At 47.2% G+C, this 26,007-nt stretch overlaps 4 protein-coding genes across 6 annotated transcripts; 2 read left to right on the top strand and 2 right to left on the bottom strand.

Moving 5' to 3' along the window:
* Positions 1–363: 363 nt before the first annotated feature.
* Positions 364–5,240, bottom strand: Ell3 (elongation factor for RNA polymerase II 3). Its single transcript, XM_027422026.2, has 11 exons — positions 4,370–5,240; positions 4,114–4,149; positions 3,671–3,783; positions 3,294–3,480; positions 3,128–3,207; positions 2,950–3,025; positions 1,630–1,810; positions 1,511–1,553; positions 1,241–1,412; positions 999–1,043; positions 364–922 (listed from the first exon to the last, which is right to left on the bottom strand). The coding sequence occupies exons 1-11, from the start codon at positions 4,499–4,501 to the stop codon at positions 812–814; spliced, it is 1,176 nt and encodes a 391-aa protein (XP_027277827.1). The 5' UTR covers positions 4,502–5,240; the 3' UTR covers positions 364–811.
* Positions 5,241–15,075: 9,835 nt separating this feature from the next.
* On the top strand, positions 15,076–16,884 carry Serf2 (small EDRK-rich factor 2). Of its 2 annotated transcripts, none has more exons than XM_027422021.2 (3): positions 15,076–15,232; positions 15,793–15,901; positions 16,520–16,884. In XM_027422021.2, exons 1-3 carry the CDS (start codon positions 15,226–15,228, stop codon positions 16,803–16,805), a joined length of 402 nt encoding a protein of 133 aa, XP_027277822.1. In that variant the 5' UTR covers positions 15,076–15,225; the 3' UTR covers positions 16,806–16,884. The 2 variants fall into 2 exon arrangements, with proteins under 2 accessions (XP_027277822.1, XP_027277823.1); XM_027422022.2 differs by having other exon boundaries at positions 15,078–15,232; positions 16,543–16,745.
* Positions 16,885–17,007: 123 nt separating this feature from the next.
* Positions 17,008–23,002, bottom strand: Serinc4 (serine incorporator 4). Its single transcript, XM_035447048.1, is given in 15 exon segments — positions 17,008–17,987; positions 18,122–18,324; positions 18,825–18,859; positions 18,862–18,887; positions 19,216–19,342; positions 19,429–19,524; positions 19,726–19,776; positions 19,779–19,820; positions 19,823–19,932; positions 20,957–21,053; positions 21,287–21,366; positions 21,692–21,867; positions 22,009–22,143; positions 22,146–22,184; positions 22,513–23,002. Coding segments are annotated over 15 exon segments (1,521 nt in total). The 5' UTR covers positions 22,615–23,002; the 3' UTR covers positions 17,008–17,785.
* Positions 23,003–23,088: 86 nt separating this feature from the next.
* Hypk (huntingtin interacting protein K) lies at positions 23,089–24,602 on the top strand. 2 transcript variants are annotated; one of them, XM_027422023.2, is made up of 4 exons: positions 23,205–23,412; positions 23,916–23,971; positions 24,252–24,303; positions 24,441–24,602. In XM_027422023.2, exons 1-4 carry the CDS (start codon positions 23,227–23,229, stop codon positions 24,534–24,536), a joined length of 390 nt encoding a protein of 129 aa, XP_027277824.1. In that variant the 5' UTR covers positions 23,205–23,226; the 3' UTR covers positions 24,537–24,602. The 2 variants fall into 2 exon arrangements, with proteins under 2 accessions (XP_027277825.1, XP_027277824.1); XM_027422024.2 differs by lacking the exons at positions 23,916–23,971; positions 24,441–24,602 and having other exon boundaries at positions 23,089–23,412; positions 24,252–24,311.
* Positions 24,603–26,007: the final 1,405 nt, after the last annotated feature.

The raw sequence follows: 26,007 nt of genomic DNA, 5'->3' as shown, positions 1-26,007 counted from the left end.
ATGTATTCCTGTTCATCAGAAGAGGGCACCAGATCTCATTATAGATGGTTATGAGCAACAATGTGGTTGCTGGGAATTAACTCAGAACCTCTGGAAGAGCAGTAAATGTTCTTAACCTCTGAGCCATCTCTCCAGCTCCCATCCATAATGTTTTAAAAACATGTGAGTAGGGGAAGGTAGTATTGCTTAGTGGTAGAGCATGTGTCTAGCCAATAAGAGCACAGTAAGATCACCATAATAATGGAGGCTTCAGTTCACAACTCTTGGGCTGGAACATGGGGATTCAGTCTTTTAGAGAGCCTCAAGGAAAGTCAGATATAAAGCACTGCCTTGGATGATTAAGATTAATGATCACACAAGACACAGAAGCAATTGGTTTTCATTTTTCAGCCATGTTAACTACAGTAGCAGTAACTCCAAGCAAGCCCTTTCCCTTACATCTAGGTATGCTGTAACACAAGTTCTCATTTCACTCCTTCAAGGTCACTCAGCTAAACTCATTTAATATTCTCAAAGTGTGTGTTGACCTGGAAATGTCATTTTTCAGGGTCTGAAAATGACTTTGCTGAGGTAAAGTTGAAGAAGCCAAGCATCTGCTACTTTCCTAGTCTCCTGGGCACAATTGAGGAGACTTGACTCCATGCCCACACCCTCAAACATTTACGGCAACAACAAAAATCAAACTTCAAGAACCTAGCATGACTCTACTTGCCACCATGGACGGAAGGGCCAAACTCAGAAAATCAAATGTGTTCCATCTGGTAGCTGTTTTGTTCATCACTGGGGACAGGCTCAAGAGTCCTCTGGAGTTTCAGCTGCCCCTGTTCTTTTCCTCAAATTCCAGGATGAGACCTTTAATGTGGGACAGTTTCTGATGCAGGTACTCACAGCGCTGCTTCTCTTCCCTGTAACTCGGATACCGCTGCAGAGAAAAAACACTCATGTCAAAAAGTAAAACGACTTATACCTTACTGCTTCTGACTCACAGCCTGTCTTACCTTTCTGAACTTTCTATACTCCTGGACTATTTTATCTTCTAGCACCTGAAACACAAAGAACTATGATTCAAAATTGCTGGGAAGGGACAAGAGGAAAAAGTTAAGAAATGGAAGTAATTTCTGATTTCATTCTACACAACAAACAGGTTTGCTTGTTGTCTCTATGCTTACTCACTAAACAAACATGTTTGTGGGTAATGAGCAGGAAGATAATGGCCAGTAAACTGGAATCCTGCCTTTACCTTGTGTTCTGGAGTTCCTCGCTGAAGTCTCTTGATCTCCGCCCCCAGCTCTGTGAACCTCTGGCTGGCAGCCCCAACACGGGCATGCAGGATTCGGTATTCAGCATAGTCTGTCTCAAAGTCCTGTTCATAGGCCTGCTGCTGCTCTGCGCTGTGGATGGCTCTGTATTGCCTAAAGGAGAGGTGACACCTTCAATTTCATTGCCCCTAAAAAGTCCTTGGCTGCTTACCTATACAAACTTTATGAAACTAGAAGTGTGGGGAACTTACAGGAGATAATCTGGCACCTCCTCAGGGCTTGGGGATTCAGAGGCTAGGAAGGAAGCAAGAAAACAAGCAATTATGGGTCTTTTTTCCCACCGGTATTCACTCTTCTTTCGTTAACTCACCTGTTTGAACTGAGAGACTCTGCTCCAGCCTGGAATCTCCATCTTCATCTTCATCAGGCACCCAGTTTTCTCCCTCTTGTGATTCCTGATTTGATAGCCCTTGGAGCGGACTTGGCACTAGAGGCAGAGCTCTGAGCCTCTTTTCTTCTGGTTCTTCAGTGGTTATATGTGCTGAACGCTTCTGTTGAAAAAAAAATCTGTGTGACATAAACAGCAGGCTAGGAGGTTTTTGGGGTTTGTTTTTTGTTTTTTTGAGACAGGGTTTCTCTGTGGCTTATGGAGGCTGTCCTGGAACTAACTCTTGTAGACCAGCCTGGTCTCGAACTCACAGAGATCCACCTGCCTCTGCCTCGAAAGTGCTGGGGTTAAAGGCATGTGCCACCACCACCCAGCAGCTAGGAGGTTCTTACTCGTTTGTTAAAAAGTTCTATTTCAGACTGGAGAGATGGCTCAGAGGTTAAGAGCACCAGCTGCTCTTCCAGAGGTCCTGAGTTCAATTCCCAGCAACCACATGGTGGCTCACACCCATCCATTATGAGATCTGGTGCCCTCTTCTGGTGTGCAGATATACATGGAAGCAGAATGCTGTATACATAATAAATAAAATCTTAAAAAAAAAAAAGTGCTATTTCATAAGGTCCTAAGTTTAAGTTTTACCTAATTAAAAAAATATTCTTGTGTTCTTGTGTATGTGCTGGCATGCACCCCATGGAGGACATGAGGTGTCCTCTGTCACTGTCTGCCTTATTGTCTCACTAAGCCTAAGCTCTATTTTTTCTAGTTCCTAAGATCTGCCTGTCTCCATCCCCCCAGTGCTGGAGGTACAGGCACAGGACATATTGTCCAGCTTTTACATAGGTGCTGGGGATTCAGACTCAGTCCTGTCCTTATGCTTCTTGCACAGTAAAACAGTAAAGGCACTTGATAAATCGTCTCCCAAGCCTTTTTTTTTTATTTTTTTGAGACCAGACCTTAGGTTGGTAGTCCAAGCTGTCCTCAAACTCACTATGCTGTGTAGCAGAGCATGGCTTTGAAATGCTCCCTCCTTCCTCTGGAGACCTCTCTTATACCCATGTGCCAGAGTTATGCTGCACCAGTACTGCATCAACCAAGCTACAACCCCAGCCCTTTAGACTACTCTTTGAAAAGCTCTTGCTTCTCTGGACATGTTGGTTCGTGCCTTTAATCTCAGCACTCAGGAAGCAGGGACAGGTGGATTTCTGAATTTGAGGCCATCCTGTTCTTCATAAGGAGTTCCAGGCCTGCCAGGGCTACACAGTGAGATCCCGTCTCCAAAAAGGGAATAAAGTCCTTGTTTACCTTGTCCAGGCGTTTCTGGCTGGCAGGGGAAGGCAGTGGCTGGTCCGGCTCTCTGTTTGGTTGGTAGGTGTGGTTCCTAGGATTTTTGGAAGGAATGGGAGAGACCAGGGTAAGACATGGGCCTCTGTTTTACTTACAGCATGCAAGGGTGGAGAGCAGACCCAGCCTGTCCCAGTACCTCACTTCCCATTGTGCCATGGGCTCACTGGAGGATCCTGGGAGTGATTGTTCATGGTTGCTTGCCAGTGGATCAGACACCTGTCAGTGGAAGTTAGGAAGAACACTTGGCTCCCTGGACCTGGGTACTCCACCTTATGCTGAGTTCCTGCTGTTTCTGGCCTCACCTCTTCTAGTGCCATCTGGGGATGGCCTTCAGGATCATCTCCTGCATCCTGCCAACTCTTGGACTCTCTAGTATCTTCAGTCAGGTGTTCCTGAGCTAACAGTGGAGCTGGGATAGTATCCATGGCTGCCCAAATAGTGAGTCGCTCTCTGAGTGAGCCCAGGCAGTGGAGACAGTTAGGCCCAGATCTGGCAAGAAGTGGTGGGGAAAAAAAAAAAAAAAAAACAGAAAAAATGGGTTGAAGATCTTTTTTCTTTTTGTTTTTTTTGAGACAGGAACTCACAGGGATCCGCCTCTCTGCCATGCACATGTACCACCACCGCCCGCCCGTTCTTCCCACTTTCTGCAAACTTCTACCTGTTGTCTGTTTTCTCTTACCTGCCTAAGCGTTGGTACACAAGGTCCAAGCCACCACTAGTGCCCTCTTGGCCACACTGTGATACTATGAAGGAGAAGAGGCAGGACCATCCAGGGCCTGGGAGCCTTAGATACTGGGGTAGAAGGAGATGGTAAGCCCCGCTAAATTGGCCCCTCCTCCTCCTGCCCATGCCATTCCTCTCCAAACAAGTCTAAGACTGAAGACAGATCCCAAGGGGCTCGTTAGCACACCAGGTGCAGCTGGGTCAGAGTTCCCCAAGAGACTGAGAATGCTCAGCCTCCTGGGGCCATAGCCCCGTCAACCCCTCACCCTCTTTGGGTTCAGTTCTCAACTTTCTCAGACCGTGACCACTGGCAAGCTCCGGCCCAGAGCGCACCTTCCCGGAGCCCACGTCTATGCTCCCTCACCCTCAACCTCCCTCACACATCCGGTCCGCGCTTACCCCTCGGTGGCCTTGGAAAGCAATCACTGGCCGTACCTGCGGGGAGAGCCCAAGCACTAGCTGAGGACAAAGGAAGCAAAGTTCCCAGGAAGAGGGGGTTGGGGTGGGGACACCTGCCTGGCGGGCTTCACTTGGAGAGGTCGGGGAGGCTGAAACCTGCATAAGCCGCTCCTCCCCTTTCCCTTCTCCAATAGAGCCGGCTGAGGCCGAATCTGGTTGCTCCGGATGGGAAGAAGAGGTTGGGGGCCAGCCGCACCTGTTGCTGCTGACACTCTTGCAGTGCCCGTAGTGCCGCCTCGTTGAGCCTGAGCATCAGGAGGCTGGTCCGAGCAGCAGGGGTGAAAAGGAGCCGCATTTTCCCACTCAGAGCTTCTTGGGTCCCCTCCATGGTGCCAAAGTCGCGCACAAGCAGAACTGAGACCACAGGCGAGGGCCACCTCTGCCACCTCTGCTGTGCAAGCCTAGGCTGGCACTCCCGCGGTCCTGGTCTGCCCCGCCCTCCACTAGGACCCCGCCCCCGGCACGGCCCCAAAGTTTCCCCAGTCGCGTGGGCGGTGCCTTGCTCTCTCCGTCTTCCTGCCAGGACCCAAGGGGTTTCTTCTTGGTTTGGCTTGAGCAGTCTGGGGCTTTTCGAAAGGTACCTCCAGGGTCTGACCCGTCACGCAGAACCCCTTTTTCTGTCTCAGTTTTCCCACTCTGGATTCAGAATCGCGGTCTCTAAGTAAAAAATTAACCTGAAACTACTTGGGGGTTTAAGTCCCACAGGGGAGGGAGATCGAGGCTGGTCGGTAGATGGATTGAGTCATTTATGCCCCCAAGGCCCTGAGCCCGAGGGACCCAGGAGTCCCGAGGATGGCAGACCCCAAGAGGGACCAGGTGCAGCGCTTTTTCTTTCTCCGCTGCGATGCTGCGTCTGTCGAGGCGGATCCTAATCCAGTTTCGAAGTGGGGTTTAGAGAGGTTGTAGCCAGGTGGGATGGGTGCCTCAGCAGTCCTGGAAGCCCGGCTGTCTGGGGGCTGCCTCCCCTGTCCGTGGGTGGGGATGTGGGGCGTAGTTGGTGAAAAAGAATTGCAGGGCAGAAAGCCACAAGTCAATCCCAGTTGTCGCTTCGTGACCTAATAAACGTAAGTGAAAGTGGCTAAACCGGCAGCTGGCTCTTTCAAAAGGTACTTTCCCCTCCCCTTTGTTTTGTGTTTGTTTTAGGGAGGGTTTCAGTCACAAAGTAGATCACTATTGCTGAGCTCACTAGTGAGTCTCCTGCCTATTCTTGCGAATGCTGGGACTAAAAGATGCGCCTGACTAGAAGATGCCTTGAAGTTACCAGGCATCTCAGAGCTACAGATGCTATTATTGCTTTGAGACCCCAGGACAAATCTCAGACCTGTCTCCACCTGTACACATTTGGTTATTTCTCAGAATTCCTTATTTCCATTTTCATAACCGGGATCTCTGTTAAATGTTTCGACCTATATAATTCCAAGTGATCTTAATACTGTTCATCAAAGCAAATATTTTTTCAAAACTCATCAAACATTTCACTCAAAACATGTGCTATATATGGAGAAAAAATCTCAGTTATGCTGATTTTTAAAATCTTTGCAACAAGTTGCTAACAGCAACAACAGATACATTTACATATCCATTGGGCCATTCTGTTTCTATGGAAGACAATTTACTAATTTGATAAGCAATTGTAACTCGTTTTCTTTTTTTTTAAGTTTTTTTTTTGTTTTGTTTTGTTTTGTTTTTGTTTTTGTTTTTGTTTTTCGAGACAGTTTCTCTGTGGCTTTGGAGGCTGTCCTGGGACTAGCTCTTGTAGACCAGGCTGATCTCGAACTCGCAGAGATCCTCCTGCCTCTGCCTCCCGAGTGCTGGGATTAGAGGTGAGCGCCACCACCACCAACCCCCCCTCCAACACCCCACCCCCGCCTCCACCCCCCCCTACCCCCGCCCCACCCCGGCTGTAAGATTTGTATAAGTAAAAAATAAAGTTCTGTCTGCATGTATCCCTGCAGGTCAGAAGAGGGCACCAGATCTCATTACAGATGGTTGTGAGCCATCCTGTGGTTGCTGGGAATTGAATTCAGGACCTCTGGAAGACCAGTTAGTGTTCTTTTTTTTTTTTTAAGATTTATTTATTTGTTATGTACACAGTTTTCTGTCTGCATGTATCACTGCAAGCCAGAAGAGGGCACCAGATCTCATTACAGATGGTTGTGAGCCACCATGTGGTTGCTGGGAATTGAACTCAGGACCTCTGGAAAAGCAACCAGTGCTCTTAACCTCTGAGCCATCTCTCCGGCCCCCCATTTAGTGTTCTTTTTTTGTTTGTTTGTTTGTTTGTTTTTTTGTTGTTTTTTGTTTTTTGAGACAGGGTTTCTCTGTGTAGCTTTGGAGCCTATCCTGGCACTTGCTCTGGAGACCAGGCTGGCCTCGAACTCACAGAGATCTGCCTGCCTCTGCCTCCCGAGTGCTGGGATTAAAGGCGTATGCCACCAATGCCCGGCCCCATTTAGTGTTCTTAACCATCTCTCCAGCCCCTCGTTTCCTTCCTTCCTTCCTTCCTTCCTTCCTTCCTTCCTTCCTTCCTTCCTTCTCTCTCTTCCCTCCCTTCCCTTCCCTTCCCTCTTCTTCCTCCTTCACCTCCTTCTGCTTCATCTTCTTTTTAGAGACAGGGTTTCTCTGTAGCGCACTGGCTGCCCTGGAACTCACTTTGAAGATCAGGCTGACCTCAAATTAAGGGATCAGCCTGTTTCTGCCTGAAAATGCTGGGATTAAAGGCCCAGGCCACCACATCTGGTTTAGAGTTATGATAGGTAAAGCTGATCACCTGGGCTTTCTTTTCTTAGATAGCTTGGACCTTTTGTAGGATTTTCCTAAGGAGAAACTAAGCCCTGGGACTCCAACTCAGGGGTAGAGTGCTTGCCTAGAATGCCTGAAGCCCTTGGTTTGGTTTCCCAGAACACACACACACACATACACACATACACACACACACACACACACACACACACACACACACACACCTAGAATGCAGGAAAAGCCATATGGTAATGCATATTAGTAGGATAACTTGTACCCAGGAGTTCAAGATCAATCTGGGCAACAGAGATATCATTTCAAAAACAACTAAACCAATAAATAATTCAAGAGAGACTAGAACATCAGGTAGGTAAGGAAGATATTCGAAGAATGGAGATAGAGACCTGACATTTGTAAGGTGATCATTGTGAACTTTGCCTGTTATTAGGCTTCCACAATAGGTATTATCTATATTTTTATTCATTCATTCATTCATTCAACAATTATTTCCTGAGTACCAAGCACTTACTGAATCCCAGGGATAGATCAAGTAACAGATTCTTGCTTTTGAAAAAGCTTACATTCTAGAAGGGAAGGAAACAGTAAAAATTAATATGAGAAATAAAGAAAATAAAAAACAATATCTATTAGAAAGGTGATAAATGCTACAGAAAATTAGGAAAAGAGAGCTTGGGAGTGAGGAAGAGATAGCTGTGTATTAAGTAAAGTGCTCTGTAGAATAGGTATTTAGAGTGCACAGACTATGTATTCAATTGCAATCATACCCCTCAAAAAAAAGAAAAAGAGCCGGGTGGTGGTGCCACACGCCTTTAATCCCAGAATTCAGGAGGCAAAGGCAGGCAGATCTCTGTGAGTTCAAGACCATCCTGGTCTATAAGAGCGTGTTCCAGGACAGCCTCCAAAGCCACAGAGAAACCCTGTCTCGAAAAACCAAAAAAAAAAAAAAAGAAAGAAAGAAAGAAAGAAGGAAATGGGAAGGTCAAAAGTTCAAGATCATTCTTTACTCCATAATAGTTCCAGGTCACTCTGTACTGTATTTGACCTTGTTGCAAATGTAAAGAAATAAAATTACTTAAGATTTGTGAAGATTCCATGATTAAACCCATTGATCGAGCTGGCATGGTGGTACACGCCTTTGATCCCAGGACTACCCTCTGAAGGCTGAGGTAGGTAGATCTCTGAATTCAAGGCCAGCCCTGTCTAAAAATTGATTTCTAATACAGCCAGGGCTACACAGAGGGTGGGGGAAGAAAAGGAAAAGAAAACCATTAATGTATACAGTATCCTAAATTAATTTAAAGTTTTAAAATAAATTTTTTAGACTTAATTTTGCATGTGGGGTGTGTGCTTGTGGATGCCTCCGGAGACTAGAAGAGGGAGCCGGAGTTGTGAGCTGCCTGTCTGATGTGGGTGCTGGCATTGAACTCTGCTCCTCTGAAAGAGCAGCAAATGCTCTTACCAGCTAAGTCATCTCCCTAGCCCCAATAAAATTAGTTAAACACTGTTCAACTTTTTGACTAAGAGCAAGTGCAAAAGTAATATCAATTTTAAATTTTTAGTGAGAAGTTGTGTTAATATCAACCTGTAATTTCAACACTCCAGAAGTAGAGGCAGAAGGATCAGAAGTTCAAGGCTAGCCTGGGCCACATGCGACTGCCACAGGAAACCTAAAAAATCCTGACTTACTTTTTTTTTTTCCAAAATAGGGTCTCTCTGTGTAGCCCTGGCTGTCCTGGAACCCTCTCTGTAGACCAAGACCTACTGGCCTTGAACTCACAGAGATCTGCCTGCCTCTGCCTCCCCAGTGCTAGGATTAAAGGCATGTGCCACCACCCGACTTATTTTATTTCTTGTGTGTATGAATGTTTTGCCTGCACATCTGTATGTGTGTACCATGTGTGTACCTGGTACCTTTGGAGGTCAGAAGAGGACACTGGGTCCCCTGGAACTGAAGTTACAGATGGCTGTGAGTCACCATGTAGGTTCTGGGAACTGACTCTGGGTCCTTTGCAAAAGCAACAAGTGCTCTGAACAGCTAAACCACTCCGCCAGCCTCCATAGTTCACTCATATTTGAAAAATAAAATAATAGCTAGATGGTGGTGGTGCACAACTTGAATCCCAGCACTCAAAGTCAGAGACAGGCAGATCTCTATGAGTTCAAGGCCAGTCTGGTCTACGGAGTGAGCTCCAGGACAGGCTCCAAAGTTACAGAGAAACCCCGTCTCAAAAAAACAAAAACAAAAACAAAAACAAAAACAAACAACAAAAAACCTGTTAGGAAAGACCACGACACCCAACACCTGTTCACAACTCATAAAAACTGGGCCTATGAAGCTTTCCCAAATCTGGCTTCCATGGGAAAAGCCACTTTGGGTACCCTTTGTTAAAGAGAAAGAGAGATGACAGAATCTGCCCTATGTACAGAACTGATCGGTGAGTAAAATACAATGGGACAAGGCAACAAATTCTTTTTTGGCACATGATTGCTTATTACTTCCAGCAATTCAGATGAGTAAAGGAACAGAAACACGAAGCAAACAGTCCCCTCCTACCAACCACACAATCTATGTACTTTGCCCAAGACTATTATCAATCCTGGTAAAACCTCGCCCCAAAACCTTATCTTCAGTCCAGCTTCATCAGAGAATGCCATACTAGATTCACTTATTTTGTTCAATAAATATTCATTGTCCACTAGCTATGTATTAACTACTTTATGAGGTGTTACATATACAGTGATGAGCAAAATATATCACTTGGGGCTGATGAGACAGCTAAGCAGGTTAAGGCACTTGCTGCCAAACATGATGGCCTGAGTTCAATTCCCAGGACCCACATGACAGAAGGAGAGAACCAACGCCTGAAAATTGACCTTGGACCTTTACACAAACGCCATGGTACACACAACAAATAAATGTAATTTTAAATATGCTATAGAGAGAAAAAGGAAAAGTCCCTCTCTTCTTCACACTATGTGTGTTCCTGTAGATCTATGCAAATTGATTGTGACAATTGCTATAAAGAAAAACCAGATTCTATGCAAGGGTGATATTCAAAATATTTCTCAGGGTGCACATCGTAAGCACTGACCCATCAAAATAGATGTCAGTATAATTTGAATGAAGACTGTGGATAATTTTACTTGTCTCAGTATAAAGTAACTGAATAGAACGGCTGCTTTTATGCAGGGAGCAAACTTGTAGGCTCCATAGGCAATTGATCTGGGCCAATGAGGTCTCTCATGTTACACTTGAGGCAAGAAGATGGAGAATTCACACAGCCAAGGAGAGAGCAAGAGAACACACTTCAGGAGAGGGAACAGCACGTGAGGGCCATAAGGCCCTGCTCCCTCGGGCTGTCCCATCTCGAGTCATGGTTAGTGAGTAGGTAATAAGTTGCCTATGAAGCTAGGTCAAGGAGATAGTAAGGGCAGTGACACAATGACAGCAAGGCATACCAGGGCAAGAAGTGAGCAGAGTCACAAGAGAAACAGGGTTTTATTGATAAAAGCAAAGCAAGGGAGTTTGTTCCCATAAAAGGATGCCATTTAAAATCAAAATGACATTACAGCAGGGAAGACAAGATAGCAACCTAACAGGTATGGTAGGAGCACAGGGGAAAAATAGCAGCTTCACGGTGTATTCAAGGAGCCAGGTACGATGATAGTTCACACTTGTATCCTTAGCACTCTGGAGGCTGAGCCAGGAAAATCGAGTTCAAGGGCAGCCTGGTCTATATGGCTGTTCCTGGTCAGACAGGGCTATACAGTGAAACCCTGTCTCGAAAACAACAAAACAGAAAGAAAAAAATGAAAGGAAGGAAGGAAGACTATAAGGAAAGAAACAAAAAGGAAGAAAAGGAATGAAATGAATCAAAGAGAGAGAGAAAAAAGACAGGAAGGAAGGAAAAGGAAGGAAGGAAGGAAAAGGAAGGAAGGAAGGAATGAAGGAAGGAAGGAAGGAATTGGTGGGGTGGGAAATGTGCCTGAAGCTATTGGCAGAAAGAATTCCCATAACAGAAAGGAAAGGAAGAAATTAAAAAAGAGTGAAACAAAGCAGGGCGTTGGTGGTGCACGCCTTTAATCCCAGCACTTAGGAGGCAGAGGCAGGCGGATCTCTGTGAGTTTGAGACCAGCCTGGTCTACAAGAGCTAGTTCCAGGACAGCCTCCAAAGCCACAGAGAAACCCTGCCTTGAAAAAAACAAAACAAAACAAAACAAAACAAAAAGAGTGAAACCAAAGAAAAAATACTGATTGGGTGAAAGGACAATAGAGACCTCGAACTCACACAGATCCGCCTGCCTTTGCCTCCCGAGTGCTGGGATTAAAGGCGTGCGCCACCAATGCCGGGCGAGATACTTTTGTTTTTTTTTTAAACTGGTACTAATGCAAACATTCAAGTTTAACAAAAAATAACATTAGAAAGTTAGAGAGGGGGGCTGGAGAGATGGCTCAGCGGTTAAGAGCACCGACTGCTCTTAACAGGGTCTCTCCAGGGATCCTGAGTTCAATTCCCAGCAACCACACGGTGGCTCACAACCATCGGTTATAAGATCTGGTGCCCTCTTTTGGTGTGCAGATATACATGGAAGTAGAATGCTGTATACATAATAAGTAAATAAATCTTTAAAACAAACAAAAAAGAAAGTTAGAGAGGAACTATATGCATATTTGTGAGGCAGAAGAGAGTCAGGTTTGGGAGGAGTGGATTCTTTTATTTTCTTCGCCGCTTTCCTGCAGTGAGGATGGATCCTAAGCCTCACAGCACTGGACCACTTAGCTATAGCGCCAGAATTTTTACTTTCTGTTTTGAGTAAGGGTGTCACTAAGATGTTAAGAGAGAACTTGTCTCAGCCTTCAGACTACTGAGATAACAGGGGTGAGCCACTAAGGCTGGCTTGACATCTCCATTCTCTTTTTATTTTATATATTTTAAATTTTATTTTATGTGTATGAGTACTTTCCTGGCATGTATGTGTACCATGTGAGCATCTGATGCCTGAAACTACAATTACTGGCAGTTGAAACTCAATATGTTTATGCTGGAAATCACAGTTGGGTCCTCTGTCAAGGTATGCCTATAATCACAACACTGAGTTCCAATCTCAGAATTCAGGAGGCAGAAGCAGGCAGACTTTGTGAGTTCAAGGACAATTTGATCACAGCCAGAGCTATATATAAAGATCCTGTCTCAAAAACCAAAATGACCTGCTTGCACTAACATATCAGTTTACAAAGCATTGAGTATCAAGCCTTAACCTTCCTGCATGCTTGACAGGCTCTGTACCCACAGAGTTATATCCTTAGTCTCAAGTCAGGTTTTCATCCCCACCATTTCACTAAAAGTATTCTTGTTTGTTTTGTTGCTGTTGTTTTTTGAGACTGGGTTTTTCTGTGTTGCCCTGGCTGTCCTGGAACTCACTCTGTAGACCAGGCTGGCCTCGAATTCACAGAGATCTGCCTCCTGAGTGTTAGGATTAAAGGTGAGTACCATCACCGCCTAGCTCCACAAGTATTCTTTTTTGTCTTTTTTTTTCTGGAGACAGGGTTTCTCTGTAGCTTTGGAGCCTGTCCTGCAACTCTCTCAGTAGACCAGACTGGCCTTGAACTCAGATCCACCTGCCTCTGCCACCCGAGTGCTGGGATTAAAGAAATTCACCACCCCCACCTGGCTCCAAAAGTATTCCTTTTGTTAAGATTTATTTATTATGTATATAGTGTTCTGTCTGCATGTATGCCTGCACACCAGAGGAGGGAACCAAATCCCATTATAGATGGTTATGAGCCACCATGTGGTTGCTGGAAGAGCAGCCAGTGCTCTTAAACCTCTGAGCCACCTCTCCAGCCCCCACCCAAAGTATTATTAGAGTTACTAATGATCCCACTTTTTCCGTTCTCTTTGGTTTTAGAGATACGTTGCCCAGTTGTTACAGGTTTCCCAGGCCACCCTCACTTTCCTCTGTAACTGGGATAGTTGGTGTAACCCACCATAGCTGAATACAACCTGCCTTTCTACTTTCAGTGGTCTTTCTCTTTATTTATTTATTTATTTGTTTATTTATTTATTTATTTTGGTTTTTTGAGACAGGGTTTCTCTGTGGCTTTGGAGGCTGTCCTGGAACTAGCTCTTGTAGACCAGGCTGGTCTCAAACTCACAGAGATCCGCCTGCCTCTGCCTCCTGAGTGCTGAGATTAAAGGCGTGCACCACCAACGCCCGGCTTGACCTTCCCATTTCTATGACCAGCTTTATACTAACAGAGCTATATCCCTACCCCTAACATTTATTTTTAAGTGATAAGTAAAAACACACAAATCGAAAACTAAAGACAAAACAACAACCACCATAGAAATCAGCCAAGCATGTGTTCCAAGGAACTTAGGCAGAGGTAGGAATAATGAAAGCTCAAAGTCTACATGTGGTCAAGTCAGCCAAGACAACTTACTGAGACCTGTCTTAAAATAAAAGAGTGGAAAGAGGGCTTGATGTGTAGCTCTGTGCTAGAGTATTCGTCTAGCATACACGAGGCTGTAGTTCAGTTCCCACTGGGTGGGTGGGTGGCTGTGAGGGAGCAAAGCTGGGTGGTGGTGCTCGCCTTTAATCTCAGCACTCAGGAGACAGAGGCAGGAAGATCTCTGAGTTTGCGGCCAGCCTGGTCTGGTCTGCAGAGTGAGTGCCAGGACAGGCTGCAAAGCTACACAGAGAAACCCTGTCCTGAAGCTTGAACTCACAGAGATCCTCCTGCCTCTGCCTCCCAAGTGCTGGGATTAAGGGCGTGTGCCCGGGTTTACCAGAAGATTCTTTTTAGAATGGTTTGAGGATTATGGGAAAGCTATCCTTTAGAAATGCTGGCCACTGTATTGGAGAAGCTGGGATAATAGATCCAACAGCAATTCACAGAACAAAGGAAATACTTGACTTTTATAGACTTTAGAGCCCTTGTTCTCAATCTTCCTAATGCTTTGACCCTTTGACACAGTTTCTCATGTTGTGGTGACCTGCGACCATAAAATTTTTTCCGTTGCTACTTCAACAGTTATTTTGCTAGTTATGAATCATAATGTAAATATCTGTGTTTTCTGGTGGTCGTAGGTGACCCCTTTGAAAGGGTCGCTACCCAAAAGTTGAGAACCGCTGCTTTAGAGAGAGGGCTTCCTGAATTCAGTTGCTTAGCCCAGATGCTAGACAGGATAAGGGACCTTAACTAAGGTTGTCTTGGGCTTGGGTGGCAGAAAGCTAATGCTACTATTCTGACCGATGTTGAGCAACTGTTTCATGATAGCCGAACTCAGGTTATTTTAGACCCATGAGAGAGAAGGTTTAACTAATCCCACTTACAGGGGCCACATTTGTGAGATAACTGAAAATGAGAACGATTTTTAGTTACCAGTCTGATTTATCTTACAAACCAGAAGTACTGTTGGGGGAGATGATACAATGTCTAAGGGTGATGCAGACAATAGGAGCACTCCCTAATCTGTTCCTGAAGTAACTCCACGGGTTTGGGTGTGCTCCATCACTCCCAAGGCACAAAGTTTCTGTGGGCAGTCTGGAGGGCAGCTGGGTAGTGGAGAAAGATGGGCATGCAGGAGCCTTGGGCTCAAGTGCTTGGGGGAACGATTGCAGGGTCACTTCACGACACCCTGCAAGTGGCTACAATGAGGGACGGTGAAAGTGGAAAGCGGTTTCCTAATTATTCGTGTATGTTTCCAGACGAACTGTGGCAAGTGTTCCGACAGGAGGCTGGGGGGGGGGCAGAGGGGGATGGGTGTCCTAAGTTAACAGCTCAAAGTTTAGCTCCAGAGAGACTGATGGCACACAACCGGATGAACCACCTAGGAAATCCCGCCCTCACACCCTCCCCACCCCGCCAGCCACCGCATTCCTTCAGGGCGACTTTGTCAGCACCCTAAAGTGTCCCACATGAGGTCACTCTGCCCGGTCACGTGCTCGGCACCGCCGGAGCGCCACATCGCCAGCCGCACCCCCGCCACCCCATCGCCCACGTGACCCGGCCTAGTTTTTCCCTGTGCGGGACCCAGGGGCTCCCGGGAAGCCCCGCCCCTCGCCAGAGGCTCCGCCCGCGAAGCGCCGCTCTTCGCCCTCGGGGACTGGCGCGTGGCACCGCGCTCCACGTGTTTTCCTCCGCCCAATCAGAGTCGGCGTCCGGGCGTGAAGGGGCGGGAGGAAGGAGACGACTTGGTGGCGTCGCGCGGAGGGGGCGGGGCCTGCAACGTCGGCCCGAACGAGGGGACGCAACGGAGGCAGGTCGGAGCCGCTGCCGTCGCCATGACCCGTGAGTGCTGGGAACCTTCCCTCTCTCGCCCTTTTCTTTCCGCTCTCGCTCACGGCACGGCCGGGCGCCGGCGTGTTCGTTCCTTCAGCTTCTCCGGCGGAAGGTTCTGGAGGGAGCGCTCTCCGGCTGCCTCCCGGCCAGCCGGAAACACAACCTTCTGCACGCCGCCACTTGTCGAGACCCCTGTGTTGGGCGCGGGCCGCCGCCGGCTTTCCGCGCTGGAGAAGCCGGGTGCCCAGGGCGGTGGGCCCCAGCGCGTGTCCCGGAGGCCCCGGGGCTCCCCACACGCTCTACCAGCTGTCTGGGCCCCCGCGGCACCCCAAACTTGACTCGCGCCGCCGGCAGCTTCGGCCGCACGGTCCTCTTCGCACCTCAAGTTAACCTGCCCCGTGGCGGCTGCCACACCCGGGGCAGCCGAAGCTCGGCGGTGGGGCCGGGGCCGGGGCCGGGGCCGGCGCCGTGGCGGGGCATAGTCGGTCCCAGTTGCGGGAGGAGGGGCGCTGGTGTGTTCGTGGACCGGCCCCGGCATCTCTTGACTTTCTGCCTTCCTCTCTCCTTAGGCGGTAACCAGCGAGAGCTCGCCCGCCAGAAGAACATGAAGAAGCAGAGCGACTCCGTTAAGGGAAAGCGCCGAGATGATGGGCTTTCTGCTGCCGCCCGCAAGCAGAGGTAGCCCCAGGGAGGGGAAAGGACGGGACGGGACGGGTTAGGACGGGACGGGAAGACCTGGGTTAGACCGAGGGGGTGTACCAGGAAAGAGAACTATTTCAGGGCTCGAGACTGGACTAGGTGTGAGGGGAAGAGTGCATTGCTTCCTCTAGGGTTTTATTTCCTCCCCATTCCAAATTGTTAGGTCACAGCTGTACAGGAAGGGACTGGGGCGGGTCCCTGTCCACAGACTGATTTCTGAGTGCCCGGGGTTGTGACCTTAAGGGCAAGGGCAGCGAGCTTCACGTATCAAGTACAGTTGTTTTGACAGCCTAGTACTTTTAGCCTTCCTTGCTGCTTGTATCTCCTCCCTTCTCCCGACTTTCTCACTAGTGTTGTTGGGTGTGGTGCTCAGTACAGAATAGAGAGCCTTGGGCCTGAGTGGCCAGACTTCTGACCCCTTGGGCAACATCCAGATGGAGACTGATTGCCTTTTGAGCCTTAGCTCTATTCCTCTTGTTCTCCTAGGGTGGGAATATAGCAGCCATATGCTGAACTTTGTCCCATCCACGTCCATCTTATCCTCTGTACCCTTCATCCCCCTGCATCTTGTCCTTTTTGCCCTCTGGTACCTCCCAGTGCCCCATCATCTCTACCCCCAGGGACTCGGAGATCATGCAGCAGAAGCAGAAAAAGGCAAACGAGAAGAAGGAGGAACCCAAGTAGCTTTGTGGCTTCGTGTCCAACCCTCTTGCCCTACGCCTGTGTGCCTGGAGCCAGTCCCACCATGCTCGAGTTTCTTCCTGTAGCGCTCACAGGTCCCAGCACCGATGGCATTCCCTTTGCCCTGAGTCTGCAGCGGGTTCCTTTTGTGCTTCCTTCCCCTCAGGTAGCCTCTCTCCCCCTGGGCCACACCTGGGGGTGAGGGGGTTACCCCTTCCCAGTGTTTTTTATTCCTGTGGGGCACACCCCAAAGTATTAAAAGTAGCTTTGTAATTCCTTGAGCGCCTGGTTTGACTGGGGATTGGGGGGATGGGGATGGAGGAGTGACTGCCCTTTCCCATTAAAAGGGGAGAGTTCTTTTAGCACCTAAGAGATTTGTAGACTTCATAAGGGAACATCACAGAAGAAGCCTATTTTACTATGGCAACCAGAAAAGCACTCCAGTTCTGTGGTAGAGGAATCCTATAAGAACTATAGAGACTTCTTTTCTGTGATTTTTATGCCCCACTCAGACCTTGAACACTGTCTCCATGATGGTATTGAGGGCTATAAGAGGGGAAGGATCTAAGTTTATGTCTCTTCCTCATTCTTTGCTTGAAAGTTGGCCAAAGGGGGGGAAAAATCTGCTCACCAACTTCCGGTGGTCAGCTGCTCTCAAGTGCTCACATTCTCTTCTGTCTTTCCTCATGGAACGAAGGTATTTTTTTGTCTTCCAGTTTCTTTGACCTCAAGATCGGGATTAAAACCCGTGGTAGCCTCTGCTCCATTCTTCTATGCCCTGGTTTGTTTTGTGGTTCTGGGCTTCTTACATCCCTGTGCCCAGGGCTGGACCACTTGTTTTCTTTTGATTGCCAAGGGCAAACCCAAATCTTCAGTCTCTGTTGGTCTTTCCCTGCCCCTTATCTCCAGCTCTGGAGCTAGGAAGGGGCTGGTGCCACACTGCTAGGATCAGCTAAAGCTTCTGAGTTTACTGATTTGGGAGTTAGACTCTTGAGCTTAAATGAAGACACTAGTTTTACTGAATCAAGAAACTAGGGTGTGTTTGGCCACTTCCAATTTAGATACTTAGATGGAGTATTGAGCCTAGGTGTAACTACTCATTTGTCTTTGAGGTACTGAGCTCAGCTAGATGATTCATGGAGCTAAGATTAGGAGTATAATGTAAAGGGTACCTCAGTTTGTTCACATAGATGGGGAGCAGTACTGATGAGACGGCAGTGTTGTCACCTTGGGGTCGTGGTGATTCTGAGTGGGAAGTCTACAGAGTGGTGCCAGGAGCAACCCCAGATAGTGGAGGACACATGCCCAGCATGAGGCAACTTTGACCCAGAAGGTAGCCCGGCTACCTTTAGGGAAGGTCTTCTCCAGTTCTGCTTCCTCATAGCTGTGAAACCAAAGGCTGATTAGAGATTCTGCAGGGCCTTAGCTTTTGGGCTGCCCTGCTTCCCCCATAACCATAAGTTTTCCTTAAAATAGCTAGGTTTTCAGGAGAGTGTCTTATGTCTGCTTTCATCCTACCTGAACCCATTGGTAAGGGTGACCATGACATAGAGCGAAACAAGGATGGAGGTGAAGTGGAAGGCAGAGTAGCTGTAGGGAAGATGCTGCCTTTGCGCCTGAGCCGCTGGTGGGGTCTCTGGGCCAGCTGGCCTGGCTGTGCTGCTTTGCCCTGGGGAGAGAGAGAGGGGTGCTACTGGGAGGCAGGGTTGCAGAAGCTCCTCCTCTCAGCAGCTTGTGGGGCTCTGTGGCACTTCACAGGCAGCAACCGTTCCCTAGATTGCTCACTTGACTCACCCTCCCCTGTTTCCACTGTTTGGAGGTAGCAGAAACAAAGCAACCTGTTTTGAAATGGCTTCAAGACAATGTGAGGGTACTAATTTAGAAAATTTTCCCTTTGAAAAGATTGGGTGTAAGAAGTGGAGGCACACCTGGCTTCAAATTCTTGCTCCAGCATATAAGTGGCTATGCAAAGTTTGGTAAGATGTTTAATCTTTTGTGCCTCAATTCCTCCATTTGTGAAATGGAGCAAATACCTACCTCACAGGGTTGTTGTGAGGATTAAATTAAATGAGATTATGTATCTAGCACAGTGCCAAGCACATTGTGGGTACTTAATAAAAGGAAATAGCTAGAACCTGAGCATTCTGGGTAGAGGTTAGTAGGATGTGTGTCTCTGTGTTTGGGGGAGGGATGTTGGGGTTATTGAGCTCTTGATGCTCACCTGGAACTCATAATTGTAAACCTTGATGATCCACATAACTCAACCAGGTAGGAAGTCTCATTGCTGGGAAAGGAAGTTTTTAACTTTGGACCAAGTAAGAAGGATTAGGGGCATTTACTGCCAACTAGTCCGTGGTGGTATCCTTCTGGGGGGTATTGAGTTCTCAGAGGCCCATAAAGTCTGCAAATTTTAAACTCAAGATACTCTCCCCTGCCCCCATCATCTCATACAGATCATCTGACAAAGTGCTATTCTTAGAAATTGTCCCTGTTCGTGGGGAGCTTTTCTGGTTCTGGTCTTGCTCTACAGTTTAAATAACCACAGCCCTGGACATTCTCCTTCACTGAGACCTGGGCATCGTCTCACACTTCCCTTTGACACCTTTACATACCAAGCAAAAAGCACACAAGCATACATGGTGCCAGCACTCAACACTGCTACTGAGGTATCCGGTATTTGTGGTTCCATTTTATTCTTGCCAGGCAGGCACAAGGTCTGATTCTGTCCTTGAAAGGTTACTGCTGAGGGGCCAGGAGAAAGGGGTTAAGAACAAAGCTGGGTATTTATCGGTAACAGAAAAAGTCTTCAGCACTTGGGTCCTCACTTGTCTCTGGGGGACTGCTGGACAGTGCAGAGAAGGTCAGAAACATGATATAGCAGCTGATGATAGAGGCTTGCAGTAGGCCAGAACTTGGGTGCTCTAGGGAGAACAGGTGTTGACAGTCAATTTCCTCTATTTTCTACTTCTACCTTCCCTTGTATCTTCCCCCATCCTTGAGTGTGTGTGTGTTTAACAGCAGAGGTTCTTCAGGTAATTGAGAAGGCTAATAAAGTTTGCTATAATACTAAAAAACGGGACATATCCCACCCCAAAATCTGGAACATAAATCACAAATACCACTGAAGCAGATGCTAGGTGTGATGGAGAGGAAAGAGAGGAGGCCACAGAACCAAGGTGCAGGCTGAGTAATGACTTATTGAACAGACAACCGTCAGTGTGTAGTGGTGGAACAGTGGCACAGCTCCCACACCTACCATACTGTAGAACCCTAGGGTGGCCAGTAACATGGCTAGGAACCAGTTACAGTCTTGGGCTGCACAAGTCTGCCTAAAGAGAAGTGGGTAATGGTTTCTAACTCCAGCCCATTATGGACTGACTATTCCCCATCTCTCAGCAGACAATGACTAACTAGCAGCCTGCTGGTCCATACAATACATTGTTTTATTTATTTATTTTTTATTTTTTTATTTTTTTGAGACAGGATCTCTATATACTCCAGACAGTCCTTGAACTCATTGTGTATTTCAGATTGGTCTTGAACTCCTGGCAATCCTCCTGCCTCAGTATCCTTAGTGTGAGATATGGGTATTTTGTCACTTTTTTTTTGAGACATGGTTTCTGTCTGTAGCCCCAGCTGTCCTGGAACTCACTTTTTAGACCAGGTTGCCTCAAACTCAGAGATTTACCTGCCTCTGCCTCCCAAGTGATGAGATTAAAGGTGTGCACCACCACCACTTGGCTACACCACCATTGCCTGGCATCACCCTTTTTTGGGGGGGGGGCGGTTTTTGAGATAGGGTTTCTCTGTGTAGCTTTGTAGACCAGGCTGGCCTTGAAACTCTGACATCTGGCTGCCTCTGCTCTGCCTCCCCAGTGCTGGCATTAGCACTGGCATCACCATTCTTGACTACCTGCATTTTTCTTTTCTTTTTTTTTTTTTTTTTGAGACAGGGTTTCTCTTTTTTTTTCTTTTCTTTTTGTTTTTCGAGACAGGGTTTCTCTGTGGCTTTTGGAGGCTGTCCTGGAACTAGCTCTTGTAGACCAGGCTGGTCTCAAACTCAAAGAGATCCGCCCGCCTCTGCCTCCCGAGTGCTGGGACTAAAGGCTCCCCACCACCCGGCTCTTGTTTTGTTTTAAAAGAGGCTGGCTTGGAACTCTCCACCCAGCTTGTGGGCTTTGTTTTGTTTTGATATTGTGGATCCTGTTCTGGCCTTCAACTTCTGACCCTCCCATTAACTTGGGAGGCCAAAGGAGCAATAGCTGATATGGCTTTTGCCCAGCCTTTCTGTATCTATCTAGTAATGCCTGTCAACCTCCTTGGGAGGAGCCTTTAGGGTTAGATGCTCCTTACCAATTCTTGTTCCGTGAGTGGGCAAAGGCTGTGATTAGCACCAGCTGTGATAGGATGAGTGTGAAGCCTCCACAGATGCTGATGTAATGCCAGGCTGCAAGATAGGCACCATTGGGAACTGTTAGCTCTAGCTGGTCACATTGTATCAGTATATCCCTCCACCCCCTTTTTGATTAGAAGCTTGAGTAGCAGCCTAGGCAGGTCTCAAACTCTCAATCCTGCTCCAGTCTCCTGAGTGCTGGGATCACAGATGTGTGGCATTATGTCCAGCTTCCTGTCATTAAGTAGGAAGCTGTATCCTTGGTGATGAGGGTGTAAAATGAGTATCTGGGAAGAGGTGCTCATCAGGGATGCAGAAGGCAACAGTATAGAGACCTAACAGGAACACCAGCTTGAAGCTCCAGAAGCTAGTGGAGTAGAGAGAAAACCAGACTGAGAAAAGGCAATGGGGAAAGAAGAAAAAAAATATGGTAGGTGGTCAGAGGAGGCGGAACCAGCCCCAAGTCCCATTGTAGTCCAATTTCTAACTCAGATGCCAAAAGTCACATCTGAGCAACATGCTACACTTTAAGGAAAGTTTGCATATAATCATTGTTATTTTCAATTTAGAGCCCAGGGATTTATAAACCTGTTTTCTGTCCTACAGTGCTCTTTCTTCATCCTGGAGTTTCCTTTAGCCAGCTTGTGTCTACTTCCCTCTGTCCCATCCCCATCCAAAAATTACATACAAAGCTGTTATGCAGCTGTGCAGGAGGGCAGGTGGGAGAGAGGAGGCGGACTGCCAGCACAACCTGCAGCAGGTGGAAAGTGGCAGTTCCTGCACATACTCAATACACAGCCCCTGAGCCACTGAGCACTGGGCATTCTGAGTTGCCAAATAGGTGGGCACACAGCACCGAGGGCATCTGGATCTGCAAAGTTTGGTTATGAGAAAAGGTAGGACAAGTCACAATGCATGGATAGGTCTCACTTGTAGATTGACACTTCTTTCCTGTTCTCAATCCAAATGTTACAGGTTTCTTTTCCTCACTTTGCAGCCCCTGCCAACTTACCCCTTATGCTTTGCCCCAGACCCCTTCTACCACTGTCCTAGATAGCAGGAGGCAGATTGCTGAGGTCCCCAAATGGAGAAGGATATAGAGCAGTAGGCTACTAGAAGACTCTGAGAGAGGGCCTCCTAGAGTGGTTGGGAGCTGGTCAAAGAAACAGGCCCACACACAGCAAGACACTGAGGATAGAGCAGACATAGGATGCAAAGGTGAAGCTTTGCAAGGGTGATGTATACTGTGTGGGGTTAATCGAAGGTAAAATCCCAAAATCCTCAATCCTACCATCTTGTGGTGAGCTACGTAGGATTGCCTTTTCTAAACACTAGCAAGATTTTCATTGTAAGACCTTAGTATAGGCTTGAACCACCTATTTTTCCCTAAGGCTATATGGATGGGAATGTGGGATGAGAGGTTTACTGACTACTGAGGCAAAGAACCGGGTTTGCCTCCCCAACTCTTTTCCAGCCAAGGGCATCTTCAAGTCTGCCCCCTCCAATGCCCTCTCACCTGATAAAAGGGGGTTTTCACTATGACATCGCCGATTCCACCGTGCTGCTGTGCAAGGCCCTGGCTGGTGGTCTGGGCTGTCACCGCTTTTGCTCCTATCATTTTTGGCCCAGAGGTTAGGCATAGATCCGTTACTGGAAGAGCTGATGAGGAACAGCAGCTTCTCAAGAATTTTGCCCATTGGGCAGTCGCTGTGCTGGGCTAGTCACTCAGTCTTAAAGTAGTAGAATGGGCATGTTAGAAAATGAATACAGATCATTAGGAAGTGGTAAATGCAAATACTTTTGTGAAGATTCCTTCACTGGGCTTCGTATTCCGGATCATTTGGACTGTCTTCTGAGATTAGGAGTAGTTGGCCTATCTGATCTGGGGATTAGTTTTTAAAATTGGTTTAGGATTTAGCCATCGGCCGCCTTGGTTGGTCAGAATTCCTTGGGGGGGGGTGTTGTGGGAGGGCGGGAAGGGGAAGGAGTGAAGGGATATGAAAGGATTGTTCTTCGGTGAAGAAGTGAGGCTGTGCATTTAGGTGGTGTGGGTAGTGAACAGATTAGTCGAAGGAGACTGCAGAAAACACAAGCCTGAGAGGAGGTCAAAAGCGAACCAACCGCCTTCCTAGCAGAAGCTTCTCAAGACAGGCACAAAGATGCGGTTCACAGCCTGCCCCGCCCCTATCTGGGCGGAAGCTGTTTGCCGGAAGTCGTGAAGCGGCAGCGTATGCGGCGGCGCGGTGAGATCGAAATGGCGACCGAGGGAGATGTGGAACTAGAGTTAGAGACCGAAACCAGCGGCCCAGAGCGGCCTCCCGAAAAGCCACGGAAGCATGACAGTGGTGCTGCTGACCTGGAGCGGGTCACTGACTATGCGGAGGAGAAGGAGATCCAGAGTTCGAATCTGGAGACGGTGAGGTTGACCGGGAGCTTGTATGAGAGGGCTTGAGAACGGGGTAGGGGTGATTTGAGACTGACCCGTTTGCTCCGGCAGATCGCGATAGTGGGAGTAGGCAGTAGGATGGGCATCAGCGACAACACTCACCCAGTCCGCGAGTTGCTTAAGAATGTGATGGAGATTGGGCTTAAATGGATCTCAGGTGCAGGGAATTAAGTGTGGTCTTTTGGTCCCGAGAACACTGGTCATTGTGAATACTTGAAGAATCACGTGGTTTTTATTTTATTTGGTTTTTCGAGACAGGGTTTCTCTGTGTAGCTTTGGAGCCTATCCTGGCCCTCGCTCTGGAGACCAGGTTGGTCTCGAACTTACAGATCCACCTGCCTCTGCCTCCCGAGTGCTGGGATTAAAGGCGTGCGCCACCAACGCCCGGCGTGGTTTTTATTTTTGGTTTTGTGTTTTAGATAGGAAAATTTGGGTCTCATGGTGGTAGGTAACTAGACTCGTGTTTCCTACAGGCTATGTCCGTCATTGGAGACAGACGGTCCAGGGAGCAAAAGGCAAAACAGGAGCGGTAAGTTTAAAGCACACTGTCAGCGTAAGGGGTCCTCATTCTCCAGAAAAAAAACAAGTTTTTAACCAATTCCTGTAGATCTAGGGTTTACAACTTTGTTGTAGTGACACTGTTTTTAGGGGAAGGAAAGCCTCCAGTGGGAGGGGTGGGCACATTTATTTAATATTTTCAGTCAACCTTATTCCACCTGTTTGCAGTGTGAAATTGGGATGTTACTTTTGGGAGTTTATGGCAGAGGTTGAGGATGAAGACAGATGCATATATACACATATATTCACAGGGAAAAGGAGCTGGCGAAGGTCACGATCAAGAAGGAAGATCTGGAGTTGATAGTGAGTAGTAATGCTTGGATGGATGCACAAGAGAAATTCTACTTAATTTGGGTTCCTAACAAGTGGAGTCAGGGATTAGTTGACACTTTTATGCCTGAGAGGAGGCATCGGTGACATGATTTACTCTTTCCTTGCAGATGACAGAGATGGAGATCTCTCGAGCAGCAGCAGAAAGGAGCTTGCGGGAACACATGGGCAACGTTGTGGAGGCTCTTATTGCCCTAACCAACTGATGATGTGCTTTTTCAGACATTCTGGACTGATTTACTGAAATAAAGTGTTTTATTATGCTGTTCTTTTTTTTTTTTTCAGTTTTATCTCAGATTAGATGCATTATATATTTTTGTTGTCATTTTCTATGTTGGACCTTCATGAAATTATGAACAGTCAATATAAAGAAGTACCTAACGTTTAAATACAGGCTCTATTATTATTATGCTTATTTTGTGTATGCGTCTGGGCATTTTCCTGACATTGTGCTTGATGTCAGATGACAACTGTACTTCCACCATGTGGGAATCGAACTCAAGTGCCCTTTTCCAAAAAGCTTTTCACCAGCCTTAAATAACATTCTAGGTGGTATGCTAGTCTCATTCATCTGACTAGCTCTTGGTAATATAGAGTACATTGGTATCCTCTGTAAAAGATCCAACTACATGTGCTTCTAGGATAGTTTGTGCATTTTATTTTTTTCAGATAGGTTCTTCCTGTGTAGCCCAGGGCGTTCTCAAACTCAGATGCCTTCACTTAATACTTGAGAGCTGCAATTTCAGTCACCTTTCCCAACTCTCTAGGCTAGCTCATGAATACCAAAGGACTAGCTCCTACTAGGGTTTTTTAAGTTACCAACCTCATTCATAGGCTACTGGAGTAAAAATTCAGGTTCTGGATGTGGGAATATAGAACATAGAAATGTGTCAGAGCTGGAGAGATGGCTTAGTATGTACTTGCCTCAGAAGCACAAGGAATCTGAATCCCCAGTACTCCCTTAAAAATCCAGGAGCTGCTGGGTGCTAGTGCTTTAGTCCCAGCACTTGGAAGGCAGGAGGATCTCTTGTTAGTTTGGGGCCAGCCTGGTCTACAGGGCTAGTTACAGAGAGAAACTCTGTTTTGAAAAATCAAAAAAAAAAAAAAACAAGTCAAAAATGGTGGCATGATCCTGTAACCCCAGCACTAGGATTTGTGCATGCAACAGGCAGATCCTCACAACTCATTGGCCAGTCAGCCTAGTCTAATCACGAACTTCAGGCTCCCCCAACCCCCTCCGGCTTCAGGATGGTTTCTTGGCTGTCCTGAAACTCACTCTGTAGACCAGGCTGACCTCGAATTCAGATCTTCCTGCCTTCCAACTGCTGGGATTTAAGGCATTCGGTACCACCGCCTGGCTAGGAACTTCAGGCTTTGGGAGGCCATGTCCCAAAACACCAAGGTGACTGTGGGAATGACAGTTCTGTCCTCTGAGTTACACATGCCAAAATGTTTTCACATACCCACATTAAGTATACGCAGCAACTAGATACCTATAAACATATACATGTGCAGTGTAGATAAAGCTGTACTGGAACTTGTGACTTTTCTGTCTCTGCCTCTTTGTGCCACCATCTGGCTCAGTGCTCACCTTTATTATTTCTTAGTAATTAATTACACTTTTAATTTTATGTAGGATATAAGCAGTTCATCAACAGCTTATGAATGGGTCTTGTA

This window comes from Cricetulus griseus, chromosome 6 (genome assembly GCF_003668045.3).
Source record: "Cricetulus griseus strain 17A/GY chromosome 6, alternate assembly CriGri-PICRH-1.0, whole genome shotgun sequence".
Lineage (NCBI taxonomy): Eukaryota > Metazoa > Chordata > Mammalia > Rodentia > Cricetidae > Cricetulus > Cricetulus griseus.
The sequence above is the reverse complement of the archived record's forward strand: the minus strand, read 5'-3'. Positions and strand labels throughout refer to the sequence as shown.

What these genes read in the sequence shown, in the direction of transcription:
- Serf2 (XM_027422021.2), top strand. An exon ending in GCTGCCGCCCGCAAGCAGAG is followed by an intron (nt 15,902 to 16,519) that starts GTAGCCCCAGGG and finishes GGTACCTCCCAG; the next exon opens with TGCCCCATCATCTCTACCCC.
- Hypk (XM_027422023.2), top strand. Translation starts at nt 23,227, where the DNA reads ATGCGGCGGCGCGGTGAGATCGAAATGGCGACCGAGGGAGATGTGGAA. An exon ending in AGAGTTCGAATCTGGAGACG is followed by an intron (nt 23,413 to 23,915) that starts GTGAGGTTGACC and finishes TGTTTCCTACAG; the next exon opens with GCTATGTCCGTCATTGGAGA. An exon ending in AGGAAGATCTGGAGTTGATA is followed by an intron (nt 24,304 to 24,440) that starts GTGAGTAGTAAT and finishes CTTTCCTTGCAG; the next exon opens with ATGACAGAGATGGAGATCTC.
- Ell3 (XM_027422026.2), bottom strand. Translation starts at nt 4,501, where the DNA reads ATGGAGGGGACCCAAGAAGCTCTGAGTGGGAAAATGCGGCTCCTTTTC. An exon ending in ATGGCACAATGGGAAGTGAG is followed by an intron (nt 3,026 to 3,127) that starts GTACTGGGACAG and finishes CAAAAATCCTAG; the next exon opens with GAACCACACCTACCAACCAA. An exon ending in GCCAGAAACGCCTGGACAAG is followed by an intron (nt 1,811 to 2,949) that starts GTAAACAAGGAC and finishes TTTTTTCAACAG; the next exon opens with AAGCGTTCAGCACATATAAC.